This window comes from Pholis gunnellus (genome assembly GCF_910591455.1).
Source record: "Pholis gunnellus genome assembly, chromosome: 17".
In the NCBI taxonomy this organism is placed as follows: Eukaryota; Metazoa; Chordata; class Actinopteri; order Perciformes; family Pholidae; genus Pholis; species Pholis gunnellus.
Genome location: NC_136544.1, coordinates 18,364,199 through 18,382,343, shown reverse-complemented (window position 1 = coordinate 18,382,343; position 18,145 = coordinate 18,364,199). Strand labels below are relative to the sequence as shown.

At 44.9% G+C, this 18,145-nt stretch overlaps 1 protein-coding gene across 2 annotated transcripts in view; it reads left to right on the top strand.

Moving 5' to 3' along the window:
• Nucleotides 1-517: 517 nt before the first annotated feature.
• LOC306709729 (trinucleotide repeat-containing gene 6A protein-like) overlaps nt 518-18,145 on the top strand; it is a 29,940-nt gene continuing 12,312 nt past the window's right edge. For both annotated transcript variants that reach the window (XM_079177994.1, XM_079177993.1), the window contains exons 1-8: nt 518-687; nt 2,205-2,256; nt 7,264-7,362; nt 12,812-13,108; nt 13,874-13,921; nt 15,171-17,207; nt 17,345-17,534; nt 17,643-18,130. In XM_079177994.1, coding sequence (XP_079034120.1) covers nt 13,876-13,921; nt 15,171-17,207; nt 17,345-17,534; nt 17,643-18,130 — 2,761 coding nt within the window. In that variant the 5' untranslated portion in view covers nt 518-687; nt 2,205-2,256; nt 7,264-7,362; nt 12,812-13,108; nt 13,874-13,875. The remainder of the gene's footprint in view (nt 688-2,204; nt 2,257-7,263; nt 7,363-12,811; nt 13,109-13,873; nt 13,922-15,170; nt 17,208-17,344; nt 17,535-17,642; nt 18,131-18,145) is intronic.

Genomic DNA, 18,145 nt, shown 5'->3' with positions numbered 1-18,145 from the left:
CAAAATAAGACATTTAACAGTGCTGGCAGTGTGGAGAAAGCTTTGAAACAGCTTTTAAACCTTCGCGTAAATAAATAAAATGTATGGAAAATATCACTGAACACTAAATAAGTAAAATCATTTAAATAATTAAAAGAATATCTACATTAAAAAGGGTATTTTTGGTTTCCAGCCCTAATATAAAAGGGTGGTGAGGGGTACATTTTTTTTTACCCTGGTATAGAACATTATGTGCTTATCTGTACCCCTCAGATACATATATAAATAACGGGGGACCTGCTTTGCTTAAACATACTTCTTGCTCTTCTCTCTAAAACATTTGTCTACCTTTAGGGCTGTGTTTTTTCTCAGTCAGAGGAAGTGGTGAATGTGTTTCCTCCGCTGTCTCCTCTCTCCTCCCCCCTTGCAGAAACAGTCAGAGCTGTAGTGAACGCAGAGAGAGAGAGAGAGGTAGAGAGCGGTAGAGAGAGAGAGAGAGAGAGGGGGAGGTAGAGAGCGAGAGAGAGAGAGAGGAGGGGAAAGCTGAGCTCAAGCGAGAGAAGAAGGTTAGCCACCAGCGAGTTAAGAAAATGGCGATCATGCAGGACGAATGCCTCCCCTCGTAGATGCTGCAAAACGCGTTGAAATTCTTGTAGCCTTACAGCCGGCTTTTCCTTTCCACTCGGTTGCACTTTATACTTCAATGAGGTGAGGTTGGTTTACGACGTTCTCTTGACCAGAGGAACCATTTCTTTGTGGTGAGCTAATGTGCGCAGGGAGGGAGAGACCCGGGGACTGGTGTAGATAAGTTTAGCTGTTGTTTAGTTAGCAATGACCGAGCTAAGCTAGCTAGCTAGCTTCCTGTTCGGCTAGCTGTAGGCTCGGTTGCATTGTGGTTTGCAAACGTAAATGTTAAACGCATCGACGGATAGTGTTTGTCTGCAGTCATTCAAGGGATGTGTTGGCAGTTAAACCTTTATGCTAACGCGTATGCTAACGCTAACTAGTACGAGCATCGGTTAACCTCTGCTCACCGGTTGTGCGTAGATATCTGTAAAAAAGATAAATGTATGTATTTTGTTAAATATAATTGCTTCAATTGATTTTGTAATCAGTAAACTATCATTGTGGGTGGTTTTAATGTATATCTGCATTTATTAAAATGCCGTCATCGCTAGATTGGGCAAGTTAACTAGCTGCTTCGTAACATTAGCTCTTAGCATTAGCAGCTAATGCTAATTTGACGACGCAGGTCCGCTCTGCGGTTAGTGCGACTGATTTCCCGGCTGTTTGGTGACATGCAGAGGGGGCACACACCTGTTCAAATGTCCCTAAACAATATCTGACGAAAGGAACTTTGATGGTGAACTTGTGAAGCTGTATAGTTGTATATTTCGGTGCATAGTTGTATTTTAACACCCTCTGTCCGCGGTCAGATAGAGAGGCTGGTTAACGGAACACTAGACCTCCACTCGGCTGGTTTTTACAGTCGTATTCACTGTTTACATAGATCCGACGACGCTGCTGCAAAACGAGGGCAGATCACATAATAATTTAAATTGCAATCCACTGCAATCAGATGCCATGTTAAGGCATGTTGGGTCTCTGGCTGCTGCTGGAAAAACACCAGGCTCCGAGAGAAGAAGCCATGTTGGTTTAGCTGTAAGTCAGGCGACAGCTGAGATAATGGCCGATCAGGACCCGAGCTGTAACTCTGACCTACACACTCCGTGTCGTTATCTGTAATTTTCAGACACACGCACACACATACTGTTTCTATTCACCTTGTGGAGCCTGAATTTAGGGGACTCTGATCCGTGCAAATGATCTGTTATGCAGTTCAACCTGCATTTCCACATCGACTAGCTAGTTGAAATACTTTTCATTCAAGGAATTGCTGATGAGTGCTATTGTTTGTTAGTGTAGGCTTGGCCTTGCATAGATTTAGTGGGTGAGGTGCATGCCTTTTGACCCGTGCACAATCAATAATTAATTTGAGATACTGTAATGGAGTCCTGTTTACCATTTCAGGTTTAGCATCGGTCTGTGTAACCCGCTCACGTGTTTTATGTGTTGTTGTTTATCACCGTAAATCAATAAAACTGTACCAATCGTCACATGAAGGGTACCTTTTTTATTTGTGAATTGAGGTTTGTTTAGGTTAATCTGGTCTTTTTATTATAACTCAAAGAGATTAACCGTCATATCTCTTCCTTGTCTTTCAGAGATTTGGAATTGAAAGCTGTTGCCACCAAAGAAGCAGAAGCATCGAAACAGGTGAGTGTGCCACCACCCTCACGTGCACTCATTTTAAGAGCATGCGTTCTGATTTATGTCACCGTTCTGGCCACTTCTCTTTAGATGATGGCATGACCTGTGTGTGTGTGTGTGGTGGGCTACTAAAGGGGTGTTTGTGTGTGTGTTGGGGGGGGGGGGGGGGGTGCAGGGGATGGGCTGCTGCTGCTTATGCAAGCACATGCAGTTCCGTTTGAATTGAATTGGAGGGTCTGGGTTGGTCTAGGCCGCATTGTGCTGAGTAAGCTTTGCTGTTTTAAAACTGTTAAATGAGAAGCCAGAGTGCTGGTGTTTTGTGTGTGTGTGTGGAGAGGTGTTTGTGCAGCTCATTGTGTCCATACAGTTGCAGACGCACAATAGCGCCGTGGACCACAGCTGGTTCATTAACCGGCTCTAAGGGCAGCGCTTAGTCTGTTTTCTAGATCCTCAATCTGTTTATGAATCTTGTTGTCGTGCTCGATTTCCTGAAATGGATTTTGATTGTTTGTAGAGAGTCGGAGCGTCAACTCTCTCGTCAGTTTTTGAGGATGCTTTTTTTTTTTAAACAAGAGACATAAAACACGTCAACTGTTTTTAATTTAGTCCTGTTTCTGTTAGGTCTTCTGTATTTAATGTGAAAATAGTATTTAGTGAATGGCTTTGTGGGGTATTTCATTATGCTGGCTCGTTTAGAATTGGTTACTAAATCTAGTTGACGGTGTTTCACATCTTCTCAGCCTTGGGACACATTTTCCATCTGTGTGTATGTGGGTGTGCTGCTGCTGAAGCAATACAAGGGAAACTCTATTAATACCCTTCTGTGTATAGTAACACTAATTATTATGGTAATCTAATAATTTTCTCCACATTATATGTTTCATTTGCAGTTTTATTGCTTTCTCACACTAACATTCAAATGATTTGTCTTGTGGGAATTTAACAAAATAAACACGGTACACCATCAACTTAAGCAGATCCTTTTTATACGAGCCTAAATTATGTTTCTCCCAATTTAAGAAAGAAATTCTGAAATGTATTTTCAAACGGCAACTATTTGTTATTTAATACGCCCAGATATAAACTGCCAACAGTACAGTGGTTCTCTGTGTCACTTTGGTTTCAGCTTTTGAAAGCGTTTTTTCTTTCATGTTGAAAGAAGTCGTCCTGTCCTAAAGTTTACAAATAGCGTTTGTTGGATGTTTCTATAAAAGGCAAACCGCGGCATCATAAAGTTGATCAATTTATAGCATTTGTGGCGGTGATTTCACCCTTCGGAGAAAAAGCTGATCGAGTGTTGTCCTCTGAAGCCGTGTCGTCGTGCAGAGCTAAACTCCAGTTTATTGCTCGTGGGCCTGTGGCATTCAAAACAGTGCGATTAGTTGTGACTGGTGATATTCACGTTGATTTTTGTACAGCAATGTGCTGGCTGGTCGGCTTCACTTTCACTTTTGGTTGCCTGCCTGCCCCCCCCCCTGTTTGTCAAACATGTTTTCATCCTTGTCTAAAAATATCTTGAGTTTTCACAGCTGGTTTACGCCACTGTAGCGATCTGCACTTGCATAAAAATGTCTCTGTGCTGTCATAGTTAACTTGAGATCACTGTGTTTGGCTTTTAATACGGCAGTGCTATAAATTCCTACGGAGTTGCAACATTTCTCCGATGGTCGGGGATCAGGGTAGTTGACCGTTGCCCCCCCCCGAGCAGTAAAGCCACGCCTGCAGATGGACGTGAGACTGGAAAGACGAGCGAGGAGCTTAAAATGGAGCATTTGGTGCTTTTGACCCTTGTGGGCTCAGACGGGATACAATCAACACAAAGGCAATTTTAGTTAAAGGAAGTTGTTGAGCAGCGTGGATGGACAACCGTGTCTTTGGCTTTGAATCAAATTAGTGAAGCTTACAAACAAATCATTGACCGGCCCACTTATAGTTAAATATATTTAATTAACAACCAAGTAAACTGTACCCGTCAATAAGATTTTCTTGAGGTAGAATACTTTGAGTCACTACTTACCCCTCCCTCCTTTGCTAGCAGCAACATTGAACCGTGGTTTTCAGCCAGAAAATATCACATTGCCTTAAAGTTACCGTGACTTGAAATGGACCTGCCAGATTTCGACTGTACTGTTCAAACAAGGACGCGCCTCGCGATGTCCGCTTCCTCGCGCCTTCCCCCGTCTTCACGCCTCCTCCGCCGGGGCCGTGTGTGATGAGGAGACACTCTTTGTCATTCACTAATTGAGTGATGGCTTCCCTGAACCGAGCCTCCAGTGTTAAGCCTCTGTGAGAACATGCTAATGCGAATTGATGCAAATGCGCTGGTGTTGTACATGCAAATTAGCCACGCGACTCCCCTCTGGCTTTTTGTTCTCCGGGGACAGGCGAACTCTTGCGAGTGTTTTTGTGGCTGCTCGTGTCTTACCGGTTTATGTTTGGGTGGATGTCTGGTGTGGCTACATCCACAAGGCTGCAGATGCAATCAATACTCCGTCTCCTGTAAATTTGAAAAGCCTCGCTGTCTTCACTGCATGACTCACTTCTGGGAGTGAAAAAAAACACAACACACACTCCCACAGGGTCTCCGTATGCAGTAGTCTAAAACCTGAGATTTCTGATCTCTACCTCCTCAGAAACCCAAATATAGTTTGATTATTTTTAAAGTCTTTCAGCTTTATTTGACAGCCAGCCGAAAAGGGTTCACACAGGAAAAAGAAACGGCGAGTGGGTGGCAGAGAAATCTGAGCTCCACTGTGAATCAAGATGTGAAGGCAGACAGAGATTCACAAACTCATGACCCGACGTGTTAATAACTCTCTCACACGTGTTTTAATGGCCAAATGAAACGTGCATCTACTGTACTAATTGGACTCTAATCTATTGTGCTACGGAGTCGTACATAACGTCTCTAGTGACCTTTTTGAATCTAGTTTCTTCATCGTTTATCTGCTGCTCATTATCCTTCTCAGCCCTACAAAGTATGCAATTAATAGTGGAATCAGCTGTCCACACTGTTGTTTTATCCACATTAAACTCAACAAAGACCATATTTAGAGATGAGATATTTTTGGAAAGCCAATTCCGTTTCATTAGTTGGTGATTTGTATGCAACGGTGAAAATGGCTGCCCTTTACAACACTAACGGTAGTTTTAAAGTGTGTTTAGTGGATAATACAAGATTTAATCTCGTCCAATAATAAATGTACTATTGTATATAACGCAGAGAATTTTATATTTTATTTTAGAGACATTTTATTGGTGTCTGGTGTTTTTTGCATGTAAAGTGTTCGACACGCTAAACTCATTGAGGAATATGTTTTCCATAAGTATCCGTCGTCGTTCAGGCAAACGAGGAAAGATAATAATATTAGGATTAGTTAACCACGGTTATTCTTTAACAAACTCATTAAAGAACAATAATAATAAAAAGCACATGGCTGTGCTCATCACCTGTCAGGTGACCTAGATGATGGAAGACGGACTTTAGCAGGTTTAGCTTGTGTTATTACTGCACGTTGTTATCATGTGCTTCTATTCAGGCGGCTATGGAAAGTGCTGACGGGAGGAAGAGTCTTTATAGTTGAAGTTATATAACGCTGCTCCTCATAACTGTTTAAATGGAGGATATGTGGGGGTCACCGGTCCTGTTTCAGTCCCACCTGTGACTAGTAGAGGAGAAAACAAACCATAAGACATGCAATTGCAAGTTTGTCGTCCTCTTCTCTTCCTCCCCCTGTTCCCAAGGCCTTGTGCTTCTTCATCCCTTCTTTTACTTTCAGTGACTCATGGTGCCCCCCCCCTCTGTCAGCTGTAGCTGTCGGGGGATGGGCAATTGTCGGTCCATTCATAAACAGATGCTGTGTGTGTGCTCTCCAGGAGGGCCCCCACCATGCTCTGCTGTTGTTGAACCCTGAACCATCTGCTGAAGCACTTGGTGGGGGGGTGGGGGGGTGGGGGGGGGGGGGGTGTAGAGAGGAGGAAGAAGAGGAGGGTGACTGAAGGTGGCAGGGAAAAAAATGGTTCAACTGTTTATAACAGATTAGGCAAACTTCAACCGTAGTTCCACATAGACTTCTTAAACGTCCATCATGTAATAACGATGTTCAATTCTCTCATAGCGATGCTGTAACATCCGCTCCGATCAGTGCTGCTCACAGCAGCTTAACGCTGTTTGTAAGTTGTGTGTGCGTGTGTATGTATGTAAATATATACATATTATTGAGAAAACAAGTCTTAGCTACTGAATTGCTACTGTTTTTAAGTATCTTAGTTCTTTAATGCCGTAAATGTTGCCAACATATCAAACATTGCATTTTAAATGCAGTTTTGCTCATTTCACTATTCCTACGAGCTTCTGTGCAATTATCAAACTAAACCATTAAATGCACCATTTAAATGATTAAATGGTGCATTTATATGATTACACGTTTAATGGTGCAGCCGTGGTTTGTGTCTGAGTTGTTTGAGCATCTCTGTACGTCTGTTTATAGCTGAAGTAAGTGCTGTGTTGTAATCCCATTATGGGATTAGACAGTAGCCTGCAGCTTTCTCTTGTAGGCTAAATGGCAAACCCACTGCGACCAGTGCGGCTAAACTTGACACTCACCGAGGGAGAGGACACAGTTTGACTACGACTACAGCATCAGTCAGAAGTTGTGGTTTAAGTGCACACTTTTTTTATATTTTGAGGCCAGATGTTGTCATCTGGTTTCATGTTATCAGGCAATACACACTGTTGTAATACTACGGCTATTACATTTCAGTATAAGTGGTAAGTTATGAAAAAAGCACAGTACCATAGATGCAAAAAATACATTTATTATAGATTAGTTTGTTAAATGTTTTTCAATAAAATCAGTTAATGGTTTGATCTATAAAACGTCAGAAAATCATGACGAATTCCCAGAGCCCAAGCGGACATCTTTGACGTTATCGACGCACTTTAATCGTGTCACATAAAACCCAAAAGGCAACAGCGATGACAGTAACGGTATTTCCTCCTGTTGTTCACAGGGAACATACCCATAGAGGGAAGAACAGTGGATGGAAGAGAGAGAGAGACGGAGATTGTGACGAGGACGGAGGATAAGAAGACACAGGACTGGTCAAAAGGTGAGAGCAATGTCTTCCGTCCGGTCTGGAGCTGTGGCGTAGTTGTGTGAAGGTGGATGAAAGATAAATTGCAGCGCTTGGTCTAACTGTTGGTATTGATTTGCCTTTGAAAGTGTTGTTGTCCTCTGTGAGTCTTTGTGATTTATCGACATCCGCTGCCCCTAGGTCACCCAGCTTCCGTTCACAGAACTATTTATCTAGAAATGAGCGATGTGTCACCAGAACGGTCCAGTTCTCACAGTGTTCAATAAACCCGCTTTTATGAACGCCAAACGCAATTCTGCACAGTAAGCAAAGGACGTGATTAATACTGCAATACCTGCAGAATTGCAGTCTAGGTAGTAAAAATAGTTTCGCAGGCTTCAGCGCTGCAGTTAAGACACGATTCTGGCAAGACGTGATAGGAAAGAGTCCAAAGCATGCTGAACACCCAGAACTACTTGTCCGTTTCAGCTATGAAGCCTTCATGGGTTTCAAAATATTTATTTTTCCAACATTTCTTTCCGTCCTTGAGTGGTCTGGTCTGTCTCCTGTAGTGCGGTGTACTTTGCTCTGTGACGTCGTCGCGTTGTTTCCATTTGAATTGCCGTTTCCATTGAGTGCTGTTTGTACGAGCTACTGTTACAGCTGAAACTACTGTCATGGCTAGTGTGGGCAGGAAGTCTGATACCGTCTATCTCTGACCTTGAGTGTGTCTTTTGTGTCTTCAGTTGCTCGTCTTTTTGGTTTTGTTTTCACTTCTCTCCGCTGTGGTCCTGCTGTGTTTATAGTCTCGCCCCCTCCTTACTTTTATTGTTAGATTTGTCTGTCCCGGTACAAACGGAGAAGTAGTTCAGAGTTTAAGTCGTCTCTGTTGTACCAAACTGTGAGCTGACACAGACGTGTATCGCCATAGAAGCTCCTATCCCCAGATAATGCGTGTACAATAACAAAGAGTGTGATCATTGTACCTCTGAAAGACTCAAGTGTGTGTGTATACTGAACAGTGTGTATACTGAACAGTGTGTCACCAGGGCTGTAGCCTCAATGCTGGAGTCGTCAGCAGCTCTTTAGCATGCACCAGTTGGATTATTATGACATGTTTAAGCAAAAATACTCAAATTATCAGGCTCCAGCTTCTGAAATGTGAAGTTTTCCAGCCTGTCTTTGACCTATATGATGATAAGTTAAATATTAATGTTTTGGACCTTGTGATGGAAGTTTTTCACTCTTTGCACGGTATAAAACAAAGCACGCTCAACTCCCAGTAACTCATTAAAATCCACTCATTGCTGTACTCGAGCACCAACAACTAGAGTACACAAACGCATGACTGGTGGCCACCACTACCAACCCTGCGTGTGGGTGGAGAGCTGACTGAATAATGGACAAGCCAGCTAATGAGTCATTCGCAAACACCAAAAGCTTGTTGTGCTTTCTGCACACACTGGCCCTTGGTTTGAGTGCGATATACGTGTGGGCCGCCCCTCCAATCTCCTCCCAGAGTGACGAGTGTGCTTATCTGCTCACTCACACACTCACACTGCACATGCAATCTCATGCACTGCATGCTGTTTTGTAAGAGATGGATTCATGTAAATGTCGGCTTCTTTTTTTTTTAAAACACCTTCTGGTGTCGTCCAGTCCTTCGTGTTGATTGCAGCTGAAGAAGATGCAGACCGCTTGCTGTGTTGAGTCTTTTTGCATATTTTAGAGAGACGCGTGACTCTGGCGCTGATGTCATCGTGCTCGGACAAGCCCAGAGGAATTGGGAGTGTTTAGGAATTTTTTTCACAACAGGGTCTTCCCTAACCAGATCTCTTTTTTTTCTGTTTATCTCAGCCCGTAGAACAGATTTGTAATGGGTTACCCCAACAAGGATTCATTTGAGTTTAAACATAATATATAATACTCCACTGTATGTTTATAGTATGTAGTGTATACAGCCAAAAGGCAGCGATGCAAACCCCTCAAAATGAAACGTGTTCATGAGAAATGTTCGACTTGTGTCGGAGCAGGTTTTAAAACGCGGTTCTACGGAGTTGATACTTGAGAATGAGGAAACGTGTCCATGTACGAGGAATGTTTCCTCCAACAGAACTCTTATCAGTGTGCAGGAGTGCACTAATGCACGAGCTGCACTCGAAGTAATGTGACTGGGAAATTAAATGTATACCGACTGTGTAGCCGATCCAGAGAAGGACCTCTGTACCTGCGTGTGTGCTCTATATACCTCTTAAACCGCCCACTCTCTGACTGCAACCAGCTCTTTCATTTTACACGTCGAGGTCTGTTGCTTAGGTACTGATGTCTTTTACTGGCATGCAAACGATTTGAAAGAATATGTCCGCACCGTGCTTCAAATAGATTTCTTCAGACTTTTAGCTTAAAAAAAACAATGTTCAGCTGACAGTCACTGCATTGTTTGTCCTTTTGCTAACCCTGTATGTGTCCAGTAATGATTTGGTATCACTTTCTAAACATCAAACTAATCATCTGAAACGATACATTATCAACATCTGAACCTGAAACGTACGATTCACCCATTTTAACTTTACTGCCTTTTGAGTTTATCAGCCCACCTTCGTTTGAGCAGTATAGAAAGTGCTCATTTATCTTCAAATGTCCGTGTATATATACGTCTATTTCTGTCTTTGTGTTTGTGCATTTTGTCATCACTCTTTCATGATGTAGCTTTGTTTAGATCCACCTCTGTTCTACTCCTACTCTCCAGGTTAGATTATGTAACGGCTGAGGTAAAATAAACGGGGCCACAACACTTTCTTCCATCTTTTTCCACTTTGCCTCTTCAGATTCTTTGCTTCTTGCTCTGTTAAACTGAGCACATATTGTTTCCGTGTACTGTTCGACTTTAGGAAGTTGACCTTTTTGCTTTTTATACATGTTGGAAGCTGCAGCCGCATTCCTCTCTCATCAACCTCGGTGACAGCCTCTTTTTCTTCTCTGTCCCTCCTTTTTCACATTCCACTTCTCTCTCTCTGTCTCCTTTCTTCCCTCCTCCTTACCTTGACATCTTGGTTTTTTTTCTCTCTCTCTCCCCCTATGCGGCACTCTGTTTGTGTGTTGTCCTTATATTCCCCCTACCCCCCCTCCTCCCCAACCCTCTCTCTGTAAGGTGATAGCAGCAGCAGCAGCAGTCGAGCTGCTGCCAACTCCGGGGGCCCTAATGAAAGCTGCTTTCAGACGGGAGAACGGGGAACAAACTGTACTCTGTGCTGAGCAGCGGCAAAGAACACGCTTGTGCTCACTGGGGTTAAGAAGTTAAACATTTCACATTCAAGAAAAATGGCGTAGCGCGTTAAGCGTCGAGGTTTACTTGCTGTCATTCTACAACACAGTGTTGCGCAACAAAATGCAAACAAACTAGCTCGCTTGCTTGCAACTAGCTAAACAAATAAACAGGCCGTCTAATAAACAATAAGTTATTTCATAACTTTAAAGGTACTTTGAGTTTACGATCACATAACGTAGAGAAAAGAACCACATCGTGAGGCATTTTTGCTTGAAATGTGACTTAAAACAATTCTCTGATTTTCAAAATAGTGAATATTGTTCTGTTGACTTATGGATTGATCGCTTGTAGACACACGCACACTATTATGTAAACAACCCATACAGCCTAGGTGTTTAACAAAACAACAGTTACTTCATATTAGGTTGAAAGAAAAATCCCCAAATCCTTCATAACTAACCCGTAGGGACTTAGTGCATGATGAGCACCGCCTCAAGTGAAGTGTTGGCCATCTTTCTACATTATTTTGATTTGCACTGCCTTATAAGGAGAGGCCTTTTTCCCCCCGGGTAGCCTCTTTGAATCAGATGCTTCGGGGTTGACAAATGTCTTTCCATGTGGGAAGGTTGAGTCAAGATCCATGAAAGTAAACAACTCAGTTTGCAGGAATGAGCCTCCTCCTCCTTTAGTTTTCCGGCTGCTGCTGCAGGGAAAAGGGCAATGCTCCACCTCTTTATGCTCCGTTTGCTTAGTATAACAAGTATAATACTTTTGAGCAACTTTCTTTGGAGAGTCTTTTGTAATAATTGTCTGTTTTTTGGATTGGTTCCAGAAACAGCTTCTGGCAGAGCGTACATGTTTCGATGCGGGCGGTGTTGCACGTGTTTTAGTGAGCTGTGAGTCAATGAAGGTGGAGTTTGGCCTCTGTTCAGTGTGTCGTGTTTATAACATCGGTGGTTGGTTCACGTGTCTGTAAGAAACATTTTGCTCTACATGCATTTCAGTAGTAGGATTATTTAGTGTTTTTTTGCAATAAGGTTATTCTTGCGACAATAAACAGGCCCCTCCGCAGTTGTAACACATGCACGCGTCATCGCATTAGCAAACTTGCTCATTGTCCACACATGGGTTTGTTTGTTCTTTATCATATTGGCCAGTGAACAGAGTGGTTGCTATTTGAACTGGAGGTTTATAAATAGACCTGTGTACTGCTGCAGCAGGCAGAGAGAGAGTGCACACACTTTCCTAACCTGCACTAGGAAAAGGTCAGGACACACACACACACACTAACACTACTTGCTGTCAAATGCACTGGTCCACTTTTACTGAAGGATGTGTGTGTCCTCTGTGTTTTGTGCTTCTGCCTTTTCCTCCTTTTTTAGTTTTCCTTTTACCGTCTTTGTCCCTTTTTACTTCTTAGCTTTCTCTGGTTTGAGATAAGAGGTTTTGGCTGCTATGGCTGCCAGCTTTAAGCTTGTTGTATAACCCTAATCTAGTCCAACCCATACACATTCAACCTTCAAGGAGAAAAAGGTGTGCTTGGTGTTCACTCGTTCTTCCTATTACCTTTCTGACTATCCTAGCAGACTCGTATACTTCAGATGCGGAAACAAATCACTTTAAGCTCTCTCTGTTGCACACACACTCTGATACACGCAAAAAAAACACGCTACTAAGATGCATGTAAAGTCACGTGTAAATAAAATGCACATGTATAATATAGTCAATGTAACTATTCCCTACGGTGGCCTGTGTGTACACTGAAGCGTACATATGACCACAATGGAAGGAGAAGAGTTGAATGAGGCTCGGGTCGTCTTGCAGACCTCTGCAGCAGAGAGATGTGAATACTTAGCCATCAACAGGACAACAGAGAGAGGATGAGGCTGCATTCCCTTTGTCAAAAATGCAACTAATATATTTCCCTCACATCATTGTATTGGTATAGTTTTAAGTGGCGGTCACTGGCAACTGTAACCACAATTCCTTTGGCTATTAATAAGTGAACAGTTTTCAAACCCTCCCATTGTTGCTCTGTCATAAATGAATGTGTGATTGTTTGATCATGCGCGACACACACTCGCCGTGGGTTAAATTCATTGGACTGGTGATGGACGTTATGACTGAGTGGTTTGAAATGATTGTTTTTAATCATGCATGCGGACGCTATGTTGACCTAATCGTCTCTCTTGTCTCTTTCTGTCTCTCTCTCTGCAGTGCCGGATCATACCAAGTCAAAGCAGAGTCCTCAATCTAAACCACATCCCCCCCTCCCCCTCCCCACGTATTCACGTACACACACACACATTCAGTCTTCAGCGATGCCAAGAGGGCCCGATCAGCCTGCCGCCCGCTCTGACAAGCCCCGCCTCTTCACCTCGGATCCTTGAGGCCGCGCCCTCCGAGCTTTGACCGTATATACCCCTCCCCCTCCCTTCGCCGACCTGGGAACCAGAGGTCACTTTTTCTCCGCTCAACCCGGGGACGGCCTCCTGCCTTTCGCCGCACTCACAGGTAAACTATGAAATACGAAAAGAATGCAACATAACAGAGGAGCTTTACGCTCAATTAGATCCGCTGTCTGCATCCTCAGACACCAGCCGACACAAGCGCTCCGTCTGTTCATCATGTTGTTGGATAAGCAAGACATTTAAATGTTTGAATGTAGGTGTGTTGTTGCTCATAGCTTCTGAGGAGTTTCTGCTTGTACTTCTGTCCCGGAAATATTTGGAAACAAACTTATTTAGTCCGAAGTAGTAACAGATTTGCAATTTGCATAAAGCGGCTATAAATTCCGTGTTATCTGCTCTAAATGGCGTCTTTAACATGCTGCTTTTGTGCAGCATTGACTTTCTAGTTTTTTTAAAAAATATGTAGAAATGTGTTGAATTTCTCTGAATTTATATCACAACAGCGATATTCAGCAAAATAACTAGAACATGCGGATTTAAAGCAGGTTGTGCTAAAAGGGGAAAAACAAAATACAAAGCACCATTAGCTCAGACAAATCGCTGAGAATTACAACTTATTACTGCTTAATTCCTCTACATTATAATTTGGATAACCAGTTGTAACCACTAACTAGCAGGGTCTGTCCACTAATGCTCATCACTTGCAAGCCCTTCGTGCTTTCGTTTGTTTTCCGTTCTGTTTGCTTTGAATGTCCGATCTGTCCCAACTCTTTCTAACAACTCCCCACTGTTTGTACTGTGGCTCTATCGCTAACTTCCTCTGAGTCTGTTTGACAGTCTTTCCTCTCTCTCTCTCTCCGTTTTCTAGGCATGGCTCCCATTCGGGATTCCGTCAGCCACTCCCCTAATCAAACAGGTGACTACACATTGCCTTCTTCCTTCCCCGTTCTTCTCGTGTTTCATTCTTCCTCCCAATGTCCTACTTTGGCTCTCTGCTTTGTGATCGACGGATTAGCTACGCCCAGCCTCACCTGACCTTGACGGATGCATTTTATTCACGGCGTACCAGAGGAGGAGATGTGAGTTAGAAAGTGGGTTTGGAGATGTGAGGCGACTTGGCAGGCAAACACAAGTTTATGTGAAACATAGACATAGAAAGTGAGAGAAGGACTCAATTAAAACGGGAAAAGAAATGAGCAGATGATGTAATTGAAGGAAGATGACGAAGAAGTCTGAATCGTCAAATATAATATAAAGTTTTTATAGATCTTCACCTTTCATACGTTTCCAGAAAATCTTCTTCGTCTTTGCAATGTCTCAAAACAAAAATTCTGTCTACTTTAATGAACACAGATTTTGGTAACAATAGCTGACCATGTTAATTGTTTCACAGTGAAGTTTACTTCACTACTTCACTGCCTTCAAATTAAAATGCTTTCGTTGAGCGTCAGTATTGACAGTACCATGATTCATGACCACTGCAAAATGAATGGGAGCTCCCGCTGCAGTAATGCTGATTGAGTGATGAACATTGCTGGCTGATGAATACGGCGATGTAGCACTCACCCTTAAAACTGAATGAGTGTGTACTTAATAGCCAAGTGGTCTCCGTGTCTAATGTTAGAGACGCGGCAGCTCTGAGTGCGGATGATCTCGGAAAAATACCAAAGTTTAAACCTAGTCTGAATCTTTTCGGCTGACGGCGCATCCTCCTCCCTCTGCTCGCACTCGATTGCCCTCCATCCTTCCTCCCGCTGATGGTCGTCCTCTGCCTCCCCTGCCCTCCTAGTCTTTAGCTTTGGCATGCTTTTGGGGTCCTGCTGTGGTGACAAAATGGTGGCAGCTGTGTCCAGGCTTCGGCCTGGCACTGATCAACTACAGTTTGGCAGCTGCAGGTTGGACGGAATAGAAAAATCTCACAGCGACAGTGAATGAAGGGAATTTAAACCACATCTGTTGTTTTATCTACTAAAGTACATTTTACTGCCGTGTAATTTCTTCACAATGTTAAAACTGCACCTTTCGGTAAATGAATGCGGCTTTTCTAAAATGTGACGATTTATATATATATATATATATATATATATATATATATATATATATATATATATATATATATATTCTTTTAAATCTCAAATCCAACACTGTCCCCTGCCTCTCTCCAGGTCTGGAGCATCCTGGCTTGGACACGCAGTATGAGCCTTCCCCCTGGTCCTCTGGCTCTCCCTGCAGCAGTGACGGCAACAGCAACTGGAGCAAAGTCCTAGTGGACGGCAGCGCCGACAAACCCAACAACCCTTCTTCAACCAACTCGTCCGTTTGGCCTCCCTCCTCTTCTTCATTCTCTTGCTCCTCGTCGTCTTCCTCTTCTGGCTGCGGGTCAGGATCAGACCCCGAGTTGGCATCAGAATGCATGGACGCGGACTCTAACTCCTCGATCGGCTCAGAGAAAAACCTCGCCGCTGTGACAACAGTGATGATGATGTCAGCAAATGCTTCTTCCTCTGTGTCTTCTACGGCTTCTTCTCCCTCCTCTTCTATAGTGACTTCTGCCATGATGGTCGGCGTTTCAGTAAATGGAGACAGCAACGGCAACAGTCGTCAGGTAATCGGCGGAGGGATGGGAACCACCAGCGGTGCAAATAATGGAAATAGCATCACCGGGTCCTCCCACTACTCTGTGGCTGGATCCAGCAGTATTGGCAGCAATAACCACAACAACAAGCCCGTCAATAATAGTGGTGTATGGGGCAGCAACATGATCACCACAGGCGGAAGCACCCCCTGCATCAATGGAGGGTTAAATCCAAACACTTTAAACCCAAATGCCAACCACGGTGCCTGGCCGCAGAATCCAAGCCCAGTGTCCCAGGGCCAACGGCCTCCACAGGCTCAGGGGATGAGTTCCAAACTGGGTATAGCTCCCCAACAGGGCCCCGGGCTGGGCTGGGGTGGCATGGCAGCTCCAAACAGCAGTATGATGGAAGACACTGAGGCGAATAATGGTACAGCAAGCAGCAAGGTGTTAGGAAGCAGCAACAGTGGAAATGGTGGCCTCCAGCCTACCAATCTTAACACTGAATCCAATGGACCAAATAACACTATTATGATGAATACTACTACAACTACTACTACTAACGCCACAATGACCTCTAGTCCACCAAACTCTACCGCCTCACCCCAACTCAGCGGGGATTGCTCCTGGGGCTCTGTTGGAGGAGGGAATGGGGTTCCGCTGGCCAATGGAAACCCCGCATCAGCCCCCCAGCACCCCCAAGGAGAGCTGGGCGGTCCTGGGGCCTTCGGTACACCTTGGGGCGCAACTACCTACCCTGGAGACAAGGGCACCCCAAATGCAGACACTGTGAACCCCCAAAACCCTGCCTTAATGCAGGCTGGCAACCCCCAAATATCCTCCACTGCTGCTTACAAGAGTAATAATAACCACAATAACACTGGGGCCCCACGCTGGGACCAGGGGCCCGCCAGTAATCCAAACCAGCCTCAGAGCAACATGCCCTGGGGTATCGGCTCAAATCAAGTCCCAGGCTCCGCAGGCCAAACACCAGGAAATGGGAGCCAAACTCCGATGGGCCCTCCAGCAGGGATCCCTCGCCCTTGGGGGAGCAGCGCGTCGTCCTCTTCCTCGTCATCATCGTCCTCTTCCACATCTAACAAGACGTCAAATGGAGAATGGGGATCAGCACCTCCCGGTAACAACCATTTAGATCCTGGAAGTCATAAAGGAAGCTCTGCCAACAATGGCTGGAAGAGCCTGGAGGATGACGCCATGGGCATGGGAGGTGGAGGGCCGGGAGGTGGAAGCCACGGCCCGGGGAGTGTCACAGGAGGCTGGGGTCGCACTGGAGGAAGTGAAGGAAGCGGAGAGAGTTCCGGAGGCCGATCCAGCTCAGACAGAGAGAGAGACGGCAGCCAGCCAAAAGGAGGAAATCGCAGAAAAGTTATCAGTCCCGCAACAGCAGTACCGGCTGTGCCAGCGGTGCCCCAGACCGACGTGGACCCGAGGGTCCTGTCCAACACTGGATGGGGACAGACGCCCGTACGGCAGAACACCTCCTGGGATGTCAATTCTTCTGCTAACAAACGACTCCAAGCACCCAGAGGAGACGAAAGAAAGCATAGCAGCGGAGGCTCCGGATGGGGCACAGCGACACCGGCAGCTCCCTCCCAGACCTCTGGAGGTAGAACTTTAATGTCTATGATACTTTAAAAAAATATATGTTCTAGTGAACAAAAATATTAAGATTTAGAGCACACATTTCCATTTTAGAACACACAAGTAGGCAAAAGCTTGATCTTCCTTTTTATGTATTCGCAGGTTGGGGGAATGGGCCGGGCAGCTCAGGCCCAGGAGGTTCTGGCTGGGGAGAGCGGCCGTCCTCTGGGTGGGACAACAAAGCCCCAGCGAGTGGAGGAGGTGGACAGAGTAGCTGGAACGATGGATCCGGCTATAGGGGGAGCAACAACAACAGTAATACCTGGAGCAATAACATAAACAAAGATGACAGGTAATTGATTTGTTTGGGTGTTAAAGAAATTCTGATAATACCATCGCAGAACTATTTTTAGTAAATGTAGTTATGCCTCACTGATCCCCCTTCATTGTTTTTGTTTAGGTCCAATACGTGGACTAATGCGCCCAAACCTCAGCAGGGCTGGGATTCCAAAGGTGGAAATGGCAGTGACCGCTGGGGTAATGGTGGAGATGGCACCAGAGCAGGGGGCAAAAACCACTGGGGGGAGCCTCAAAAAGGTGCCGGCTGGGACAGCGACGGCGACCGGTCCGGCTCTGGATGTTGGAGCGAGCCAAGCCGAACCAACACCAGCGGCAGCGGCGGCGGCGGCGGCGGCAACACCTGGGCAGGGAGCGCAGGATCAAATACCCCGGACCAGAGCACTCCGAACCCAAATCCAGGCTCGAACTGGGGCGACTCGGTCCACAAACCCAATCCTCAGAGTAACAGCCAGGGCTGGGGAGAGCCAGTGAAGAACAACCGCGGAGCCCAGAACTGGGGTGAGCCGAATCCCAAGCCCTCTAACGAGTGGGGGAAAGGTCCTGAACCCAACATGTCTAGAGGCAATCCAGCCCCTAACAAGCCTTCAGGTACCTATTAAGATT